Raw genomic sequence first — 11477 nt, forward strand, 5'->3', positions numbered from 1 at the left:
TAAATAGTAGCCTGTCTACATGATAAGTAAAAGCTCATAATACCCCATATCATATGTAAGGATATGAAATAAGAGTAAATTGTAGTGTAGTTACAATGAAAGATCGGCTACAATTGCATAGTGTTGACACAAATAACTACCACCATCATCACTGAAAGGTTTGCTGAACATACGAGGATATGTACTATCTCTACTAATTTATACCTATGTGCTTTAGACATTCTAAATTAAACAACTGGAAAACATTAAACAGATTTAAATGGCCTCAGGAATTCAACTTACGGGACCAGTGGAAACCAGATTTGCAATGAAGAGCTGTGTGACATCACATAGGCAAAACAGTCATTTTTGCAAAACATCACATGTCTGAGATCCATTGTGATGCTCTGCCATTGATTCTGTACAAACAGCATCTTGACATTCATTAAGGAACAGTTAACTCAAAGCAGACCATGCAGGTGGGCAAATTATTCACAGTATATTTTTATTTGTTAAGAGCGGACAATGTGTTCAGTTTTGATAGAGACACAAAATGGAGAGAGTCCCTGTCTCAACAAGCTTACAATCTAATAGAAAAAAGACAGCAAGATGGTGCTGTGAAGTCACAGTAAGGACTAACATAAGAGAGTTTTTTCCTTGTGTGCACACAATTCAGAGGGGGGAGGGGGAGGAATGGTTCAAAGAGGAATATGCGGTCCCTTCTAACCCTATGATTATTTTCACCCTTTCCACACCACAGAAGAAGATTTTTGCAAGAAGTTAAAGCTTAACATGGGCAATTACACCTTAATTCCTCTGATAACAATGCTCATCATTTGCAATTGCCCCTTACGCCCAAGAATCTCAAAGGGATTAAAGCTAACATCAATTGTCTGCCATTAATTTTGTAATGAATATAGTGGTAACTGCCTATAATGAATCAATGTAATAAATGTTATACGTATTTTACTTATGTATAAACCAAAGTACAGAGAATTAAAATGGTTTGCCCTACTCACATAGGTAAATCTTGCCACTGGTTCAGTGAGTCCAGTCCTCTGCTATAATCACAAGATAACACTGCCTGTCAACCCCAACTCTAATCTCATAACAATGTATTATGTTTAGTATGAAAAAAGAGTGAACACACAGGGATATGGACAAACTAATCCATGACCATATACATTTCACACCAAGAGAATTAAAGCAGCAATTCACCACACTTACTCTTCATGCGTTTGAATGGTCAGCATATATCATTTGATAATTATGCCTGAATGATCATAGGAAATGGTTTAGTCAAAGATGTGGACCTCCAGGGATCATGGACATGTTTCACTAGTTCACTTCAGCACATTTTAGATATTGTTTCCAGGCTTGTTGTAACAGCTAATATTTAAAGACAACCCATCACTTGTCTTTATAGAACAAAAGAACGGCCAGACTGGGTCAGACCAAAGGTCCATCTAGCCCAGTATCCTGTCTTCTGACAGTGACCAATACCAGGTACCCCAGAGGGAATGAACAGAACAGGTAACCACCAAGTGATCCATCCCCTGACACCCAGTCCCAGCTTTTGTCAAAGAGAGGCTAGGGATAGCATCCCTGCCCATCAGACATTAATGGACCTATCCGCCATGAATTTATCTAATTATTTTTTGAACCCCGTTATAGTCTTGGCCTTCACAACATCCTCTGGCAAGGAGTTCCACAGGTTGACTAGGCATTGTGTGAAGAAATACTTCCTTTTGTTTGTTTTAAACCCACTGCCTATTAATTTCATTTGGTGACCCCATAATTCTTGTGTTATGAGAAGTAGTAAATAACACTTCCTTATTTACTTTCTCCACACCAGTCATTATTTTATAGACCTTTATCACATCCCCCCCTCAATCATCTCTTTTCCAAGCTGAAAAGTCACAGTCTTATTAATCTCTCCCTATATCCCTAATCATTTTTGTTGCCCTCTTCCAATTACGATATCTCTTTTTGAGCAACTACATCTGCATGCAGTATTCTAGATGTGGGTGTACCATGGATTTATATAGAAAATATCATATTGCCTCTATCTACTATTAACTATCTTGAGTAGTTCTTAACTCTCTTGAGTAAGAACCAGAATTAGGATTTGATCCTTTAGGTCCTGTCATACCTTCCCAATAGGACTGAGAAGTAGGTGGATATTACTCTGTGTATTTATGGACTAACATAAAGGTGCACTGCCATAAACTGGTTGAAAGATTTCGACAGGAATAATTTTGACAATTTTTTGGACCAAATTTAACTAAGGGGAAAAACTGTGAAAATATAGACAAAAATCGCAGTCTGTTTTTTGCCCAGCTCCACCTTCAACAATTATTAAGGCTACGATTATGTCGCAGAGGTCACAGAAGCTCTGACTTCCATTGTTCTCCATGACATTTTCTGCCCCTGGATTGGAGCTCCCAGCCAGCCCCTTCCTGCCCCAAAGCTCCCAGCCCCCGCACTGGTGGAGGCTGGGGGACCCCCCCCCCCCAAAGCTGATCAGCTGTGGCGAGCGGCTGGGGGGACCCTGCAGCTCCCAAGCTTGGTGGGCAATGGGAGACCCCCCAAGAGTGCCTAGCCAGCCCAGGCGCGAGGGGACCCCGCAGCTGCCCAGCCTCGTGGGCAGAAGGACCCCGCAGTTCTGACTCCCCACAGCGGCAGGAGACCCCAGAGCTCCCACTGACTGCAGCAGTGCGGGACCCAAGAACCCCAGGAGCAGTGGGTGCTGAACCTGCCTCATTTTGTCAGGGATATTTTTAGTGAAAGTCAGGGACAGGTCACAGGCTTCTGTGAATTTTTTATTGCTTGTGACCTGTCCCCGACTTTCACTAAAAATATCCCTGACAAAAACTTAGCCTTAATAATTATTTATACAGTGCTGTAAACATGCATGGTGTTTTAAAAAAGTAGAGAGACGAGATCCCTTTCCCAAAGAGCTTTAAAACTACAAAAAACAAACACACAGGCTAACAGTTCAGATATAGGAGACTGAGAAAACAGCAATGGAGAGCAGGTTACTGTTGTACATAGTGGGTTGCCTCAGCACATAGCTGAGCTACATCCCATGCAGCCCTATCTCCCATCACTATCACGAGCCAATCAGATCCAGGGGTGACAAAATTCCAAAGTGTTGCTGCCCAAGATTGAGTCATGAAAGCCCTGGCTCAGGTAGCTGCTTCAACAGTAGCTGAAAGCTGGTGTTGCAGCAGCTGAAACTGCAGGCAGAGGGGGCGGGACAGCAGGAGGAGGTATGAGGTTGCTGAGGCCAAGGATGAAAATACCATAGCATCCCCTGCAGCCAGGAAGGAAGAAGAAAATCCAGCCCAGGATAAATACAGCCACCACAGTCACCAAGGGAAGGAAAGTTCAACCCAGTACAGGGGACTCAAGCCCTCCCGACTACAAACTCACTCAACAGGGGAGTCAAGACCACCAGCAAGATCCACTAGGTGACTTGACAGCCTAACCACAGCCAGTGCCTGAACCCTAGATCCCAATCTCCAGTGTAGTTAACACCCCTAGGTGAAGAGCAATGTTTCTCTCACCACCATTTCATTCTAGTTTTGAGCATTGGGAGCCACTTTAAGCTATCTAATCGATAATGGGTGAAAGTCACCTACATGCTCAGGCAATGCCCAACGTGATTAGCATCTGTCCACCACCCTATCGGGAGAGCTTGGGAATGCACTGCCACCTATTCCACTACCCTTCCCAGTCCGCAATTTGACCTTTGTGTTTACATACAATGCAAAAATTAGAGTAAGTACTATACATTAGACTTCCACAGTCGCATCCAAGAACTAAGTTTGGATGTACTGCACCGGCGTAAGGAGGGAAGACTTGGATTCATTTCAGCTCCCTTTGGGGGGAGGGATAGCTCAGTGGTTTGAGCATTGGCCTGCTAAACCCAGGGTTGTGAGCTCAATCCTTGAGGGGGCCATTTAGGGATCTGGGGCAAAAATCTGTCTGGGGATTGGTCCTGCTTTGAGCAGGGGGTTGGACTAGATGACCTCCTGAGGTCCCTTCCAACCCTGATATTCTATGATTCTTCTGCTCACCCAATAACATCACCTGAATACTTTCTTTGATGGTGCAAACATTTCAAGTCGATAGACCAATCTTGTTTCAAAATACGATCTGGCAAACATGGGCTGAATAAACTAAGACTAAATTTAGGCTGTGAAATCATTAAATATCAGTTGCATTTCTTTAATGTAATATACTATATAGAAATGACATTGAACAAATGAAAATGTGATTGACAAAGCAGAAATGCATGAATTTAAAGTTTTACCTTCTAACATGATTCACTTTATTAAAATCTTGTGATCCCAGGCTTTAATATCAAGTTGTATTTTTATTTTTTTAAGGGTACACATTCGCTATTAATTTGCCCACAGCTCAAACCACCTGTTAGAGCACAAGCACACTTCTCTGGTAAATAAGCGGCTGCCAAAATAGAAACAAACAAAAAACAAAACAAGACCCCAAAAAACCCTGCATATTGACAACCATGAGGCCCCTGTACACAGCCTTACCTCAGAATCATCCGTAGATTCTTCGTTAGACCTGATTTCCTGAAAGCGATAAAAAAGCATGAAGAAGAAAATTTAACATATGTGCAAAGTAAATGATAATTACCTTACTTTTTTAATTCTACAAGCCTTTTTATTAGAGGCAAAAGGTCAATAGAGTTTCAAGTGATTCTGACTGTGTTACAGATGAATGATTATCTTTTCTGCTTTTCTTGTTTATCCATACCCATTCTGTGTTTAGGACTTGTAATCTGGTGCCACACTGACAGTCAGTGGCACTGGTTGGCTGTGATGCTACTGTTGGCTACCCTAAAGCAGACAGCAACTAATACCACATCATTCCAGAAATGTGCATCATCTAAGGCTCTAAGCAATAGTCAGGTGCCTGTGAAAGGTTTTCCTTCACCAGCACCGGGCAATCAATCTTGCAAAGCAATATCTAGCATCTCGGCCCGCAGGACAGAACTGCATGCTCAAGTGATCCACAGGCCAACTTCTGTATTTAGACACTATTCAGCCATTAATTCATTGGCTTATTTTGAACTGGTTAACTCTTTTAAACAGTTTCCCAGAGAATTCTAATGATGATGCATATTAATAACAACTCTTCCACTTATGCACAATTCAGACAGAGTGCCTTGCTCAAACCTTCCAAGAAACTGTGCCTTTAAAACATCTGCCTTTCAAGACAATGAATCTTACCATCCTACAAAAAAAGAGAAGAGCCTACTCTTGCTAATCTCTCACCTGTCCACTGGTGAAATCTGCTGATGCCATGCCTCCTCAAAGAGGTCAGCAAAATGAAGATTTACTTAACGTATTTATAGTTATCAATAGCAATAAAAGGTTACAACTAATATGCTGACAGTGAACGTAAGCATTTTAACAACAGCCCGTGATATAAATGAAGAACGAACAAAAGAGAAGAAGTATTTCAAATCTTATGAAGTAATATTTTGACAATAAGATATTTAGGTACAGCATTTCACAAGAGACAAAGTTACAGACAATGAGAAGAGAGATGAAGGAGAAAGAAAATCTAATTCTGATGATTACCAGTGTTTCATCTTTAGTTTGATGGTCACATTTATTTATTTTCGTGCTATAAAAATGTGCTTATTGTAACCTTTAAGCACATAGCAAATGCCTTCTCTGCACGATTGAAGATCACTATTAGTAACCAAGCAAAACAGCTTAGAGAGGGAGAAAAAGTCACATTTCCATTTACTGGTAGTGAGTCCATACATGGCATTATCATGCTTACAGTCATCTGCCTTTCCAAGCTTTATTCACTACAGCCAGGCCCATCTCTAAAATATTGTCCTTAAATCGGATGCAACTGTTTATTCTCTGTTCAAGCCATGGCATGGGGAAGGGCAGAAACAATGTACTATAAAATGGGGGTAGAGGTGGGAGGAAAATCCTGACATTCCTTCAAGTGGAGGTTTGAAATATTTTTTGCCCATTGTCTCACTTCTCTTGGAAGTGGTACAGAAAGCTCAATCCAAGGAGCACAAATTCCAATCAAAACGTGTAGTGAAAGCATTTTGCAAGTTACAGTTAGTATCTTAGAAGAAATTAAAAGAAATTCCATTCAATAAAATATTTAAGTCCTAAAAATATAGAACTAAATTATGGTGACATGCAGAGCACTAAACAAGTGACATGAGCTGAACCACTGTACAGCACAAGGTGCAACATAGAATTTATATTACACTTACAGTATGTTATTAGATTTAGAAATGGAGGGACTGCCTTTGTTTCATGCACAGCACTAAGCACATCATCAGTAATTAATAAGAGAAACTATATGAGATTCACAGTTCTGATATTCTCAGTATTCTCAAAAGATTTCCCTCTTTCAAGAACAGAACTTATAAACAGAGGAAGGTATATAGTATAACAACAATGAATGACTGTGACTATGAATGAGAGTAACTAGGGCCCCAGTCACATAAGCAGTTCGTTCCACATGGGCAGATCCCTGTGGCCTCATGGGTTCTCATTTCAGTCAATGAGGTTCCACAAAAGCCCAGAAACCCACCTGCACAGCATAGCTCCCAGGAGCTGGGCAAAAAAATACCAGGACATATTGTGCTACATCACAACGGACTGCAGAAGTTGACTCAAATCACTTATCTATGTAAATGCCATAAAAGAGATTTTACTTAGACAGGCACTCAGATACCATTGTGATGGATGCGATTAACAACCTAAACACATAGTACATACACAAGGGGGGAAAAGCCACACAAGTATATATTCTACATCCAGGGTGCAATATTATTTCTAAAATTTACAGCTCTGACAGTTTATTAAAGGAAATGCTGAGCAAAAATTAAAAAGGAAATCTTGGGGTTTGGGAAGCTAATGAACAGGCTCTGTATCACCAGCTAGGACATTGGTAGTGTTTTTGGGTGTTTAGAATTGACAGATACCCTGCTAACTCACTATGCAAGGGAGCTACTCTGAAAAGCTTTCTGCCTGACTTCTCCCATTCCCACAGGTAAAATTGGAATAGTAACCACAGTCATGACTACAATGGGGTTTTGTTGGGATGGGTTTTTTTAAATGTATGAACCAAGAGGATTATCCCGAATTCTATTTTTTATTTTTAAAATAGTCTCCTAACTGTGAACAGAAAATCCCTGATGAGTGACTAGTAGGTGACCAGAATCCCAAACAGTGACCTAATAACTATCATTGGCAGGCCTGTCACACTCTGGGGTGAAAGGGGGGTGGGGAGGAATTAGCAGTGGTGGTGTATATTTCAGCCAATTGGCAGATGCTGGTTTTCAAGAAGCCTAAGAATGGAGAAATGATACACAGATGAGAAAACTGGGGAAATTTAAAAGAATTCCTAACCAGTATAGTTAATCTCTGATTTGGCAGGCTTGACAATGCATCTCACCAAATGCAGTCTTTCATCCACATTGTTGTGGGAGGGTTTTCCCTTTACACTACATGCCATCAACTGACTTTAGGCCCATAACTTAGATAGGCAGGGAAGGAGAATCACAAAACCTAAATTCCAATGAAAGTTCACCTGCATGCACACACTATTTATAGTTCCTCTCCAGTGTAGGGAAACCCAAACATAAATCACTGCATCTTCTACATGCGAAACTGACCATCAGCAAAAGTGAAAAGACCACTCTCATATGATAGTCCATAGGGAGAGAAATGCCAACAATTAAATTAGACTGTTTTAATAATCAAAAGGTGTTCATTATTAAAAAGTAAGGATTTTTAATATGATACTTTTATATTCGACTGTGCTTTCATGGGGTGCACCAATTAGGGATTTTAGTGACAGAGACAACAGAGAGAACACAAAGGGAAACTGCCTCGGTCAACAAAATTCACAACATTGTAGAGGAGGTGTATATCTGATATGCAACCTTTAAATACCAACATTAGGACCAGCCTCCTTCAGAGAATTTAAATTTCTCCATAGTTAGGAGAAATCCTGGGAAAATAGTTCTCCTAAGCTTTATTATGCCCAACAAAAAGACACCAGTCACACTGCCCAATATACTGACAAAAAGCATGTGTGGCAGTGGAGAAGATATGGAAAAGAATTTTCTGAAGGCTTTAAACAAATTATATTTATAGCATATGAAACTGCTATACTTGGGCTGGGAAACTTTTTCTTAAATCTATTTTATTCTTGTCTCACGTACGGGAACCACCCAACCCCAAAGAATGTTCCATGGAGAGAGTCCTTTTGAGCTGAAAAGTACTATGTGTAACAGGTATATTAAAAGAAGGTCTAGAACAACCAAAATTTCAGCTGCCTCCCAGAGAATATCCCCCCTCCCCCATACTCATTCCCCAGCTTCCAGAAGAGAATCTCTCTCCCAACCAATTCAGATGGACTCATTTCTTTCTTCCACCTCTGCATTCTTGATCTTCCTCTGAAGTGAAGCAGCCCGCATGCAACAAGCAGCTGTGTGCTCACACATGCTACCCTAACATTTATTACATCTGCCCCCAGATTCCAAAGATCCTGCCTTAAACCCTACCTGCCAGGGTTTATTGTAAAATATTACATTAAAACTAGGCCCCACTCCTGCCCACATTTAAATGTATAACTTTACACAGGAGTAATCCCACTGACTATACACTTAAATGTTGACAGGACTGGACGCTAAACATAGACTACTGCCTATTACACTATTTGAAAGGCTATTACTGTAATGATTACCAGTTTTCCTTGAGTCACATACTACATTCTAAAACTGCTGCACACATAGAACTGCAGAATAAGGTTCTTCAGCCTCAATCTTGCCAGGAGCTCAGCACATGCTGACCCCTGGACTCACTTCAAAGGGGCTTCGGGCATGTAGAGGGATTGAAACATTCAAATTGCCATTGTGGATGAGACCTGAAATCCATCTAGTCCAGAATCCCTGTCTACCACTACTAGATAATTCTAAAGTGCAATAGGCAGGCATGGGATAATCTGCCGCCTCCCCGGCCAATTAGGTTTCACCCTGATATCCAATAGTTAGAGACTGCCTTAAACTCTAAGGCATGAAGTTTAGCATCTCTTACCCCTCCCGCCCCACAAAAAAGTTGTCAATTAAGATAACTCTGTATATTCCTGTTATACATATAAATCCTTTATTGGACCTTGCTAAATTCTTGGATCTGCCAATACAGTGCACTACACTGTATCAAGACCCTAATGACTATCAAAATTTTGTTTTGTCATTCGAAGATTTAGCACACTTCCTTCTTTGCTCTCAGAATATAAAAGTTGCTTTAAAAAAAAAAAACTTTTAAAGGAAGCACAGCTCTGGTCTATACCATGGAATGACCACGAAAGAGATTCAATTTTGGACAAAATCTAAAGACAGGTTTCCCTGTACAATATAGTTCCCAAGAAGAGGATTTTCTCATATAGGGTAATATGACCAATTAGCTCCCTGGTGGTCTAGTGGTTAAGATTTGGCACTGCCACAGCCTGGGTTTGATTCCCAGTCAGGGAAAAGTGCCGTTACATCAAAAAACCTTAATTATTCAGGGTGGTTAAACACTGGAATAAATTGCCTAGGGAGGTTGTGGATACTCCATCTCTGGAGATATTTAAGAGTAGGTTAGATAAATGTCTATCAGGGATGGTCTAGACAGTATTTGGTCCTGCCATGCGGGCAGGGGACTGGACTCAATGACCTCTCGAGGTCCCTTCCAGTCCTAGAATCTATGAAAAGTAATTTTAAACAAATTGTTGGTATATAATATTTAAGAATAGTTCCAATCCAGAAGTCACCAATAATCTTCTCTTTAAAATAATTTAAGAAACCGTAATATTCTCTCCTCATACTCAACAACTGATTGAGATTGATAATTGATTTGAAATATTACTAAAAACTTAAACTTTGACAAAATCATAGCCACCAAACTCAATCAATATGAATTTGATATAACTAATAAATGAGTGGTATTTAATATCCAATGGCTTTACAGAAGTCAAACTAGTGGGGTTGGTGATTTCATGCTCATAAATTTGGGACTTTAAGCTATTTTTATGCATATGTGAAAATGAATGAGACTACAATAACCCTACACCACTCTTCTAGCCACAAAGCCCACAAGTTCTGCTTCCCACAAACATCCATTTCCCAATTCTACTCCTGCTCCTCCCCTCCAATCCCCACCCCCTCCTGCTGCCTGTCCCCCTACAACCTCCCCACCCCTCCTGCTGCCTCTGCCCCCACAACCCTCCTCCCAATCTACAACCCCTCCCGCTGCCTCTCCCCCCCCCCACACACAACCCTTCCCACTGCCTCTGCCCCCACAACCCTCCTCCCAATCTACACCCCCTCCCGCTGCCTCTCCCCCCACCCCACAACCCTCCCCACCGCCTCTGGCCCCCACAGCCCTCCTCCCCCCTCCCCATACCTCCTGCTGCCTCCACCCCCCACAACCCTCCCCACCTCTCCCGCTGCCTTCACCCCCCGAATCCTCCCCCCAATCCCCAGCCCTCCCACTGCCTCTGCTCCCCACAACTCTCCCCCAGCCCTGCCCCCTCCTGCTACTGCCCTCAACAGCCCTCCCCCCAATCCCCACCCCCTGCTGCTGCCCCCCCCCCGAAGCCTCTCTCTTCCCCTTCATCGGCTAGAAAACGCAGTAGTTTCTCCACTCCCCTAGTTTAACTCCTCCGCGCGGAGCAAACACTGGGGCTCCCACTGTGCAGTTGTCAGTGCTCGCAGCGCTGGCACAGCCTTTACCTTCTCCTCTGCTTCCGCCATGGTGCAGCCACCTGACAGTCACGTGAGAAGCCGCTGGAAGTCAGAGGGCGGTGGAGGCAGTTTGGGTAATGTAGTTTTTCTACTTCCTCTTCTGCTGCTGGGGTTGGGGTGACTGGGAAGGAGGGGGGAGGCCTCTGCACCTGTGCCTGCCTCACTGGTACACAGGCAATACCAGATCTTAGTGCAAATGTCTTCACTATCAGACAATAACAGTAAGCGACAGAGCACTGCTAGCCACAACCATCGAAAAATCAGGAGCTAGGCCCCAAGAAATTATGAGATTGCCTTAAAAACGACGAGCGATTGGAACAATAATAAACCTGTTGTTATTTTGTTGTGGTTTTTAAACCTTTAGGGCGAACTTGGCATTTTCATGTTTTTCTCCTCAACCATGAGGGCTAGAAACTTCCTATTTTAAAATGAAAGCTTGAGATCCTGATGTATTGACATGATTTCAGAAGGTGGGGGTTTAAGAAAAACACCAATTAGGAGACTTAAAATATAATGAAGAGAGCAGGAACCCTGCCCAATTCAGCAGGGATTAAAAGTTGTTGCTATTTTAACAGAAGTTTAGTAGCCCCTAGATGAGATGAGTTTGACAAGTTACAGCTCCCATGTCACACACTCACCACCATGCTTTGCATTGGATTGCAAGTTCTTCAGGTCAGGGACCAATTCTTAC

At 42.0% G+C, this 11477-nt stretch overlaps 1 protein-coding gene across 6 annotated transcripts in view; it reads right to left on the minus strand.

The window, feature by feature from the left end:
* VPS41 (VPS41 subunit of HOPS complex) overlaps positions 1–10877 on the minus strand; it is a 152566-nt gene extending 141689 nt beyond the window's left edge. For 2 of the 6 annotated variants that reach the window (XM_065583811.1, XM_065583810.1), the window contains exons 1-2: positions 10775–10825; positions 4542–4580 (exon numbers count right to left, since the gene is read on the minus strand). In XM_065583811.1, coding sequence (XP_065439883.1) covers positions 4542–4580; positions 10775–10795 — 60 coding nt within the window. In that variant the 5' untranslated portion in view covers positions 10796–10825. Of the gene's footprint in view, positions 1–4541; positions 4581–10774 lie in introns of all 6 variants that reach the window. The other 4 variants (XM_024106434.3, XM_042844793.2, XM_024106435.3 and 1 more) reach the window with 4 other exon arrangements.
* Positions 10878–11477: the final 600 nt, after the last annotated feature.

Source organism: Chrysemys picta, chromosome 2 (genome assembly GCF_011386835.1).
Source record: "Chrysemys picta bellii isolate R12L10 chromosome 2, ASM1138683v2, whole genome shotgun sequence".
In the NCBI taxonomy this organism is placed as follows: domain Eukaryota; kingdom Metazoa; phylum Chordata; order Testudines; family Emydidae; genus Chrysemys; species Chrysemys picta.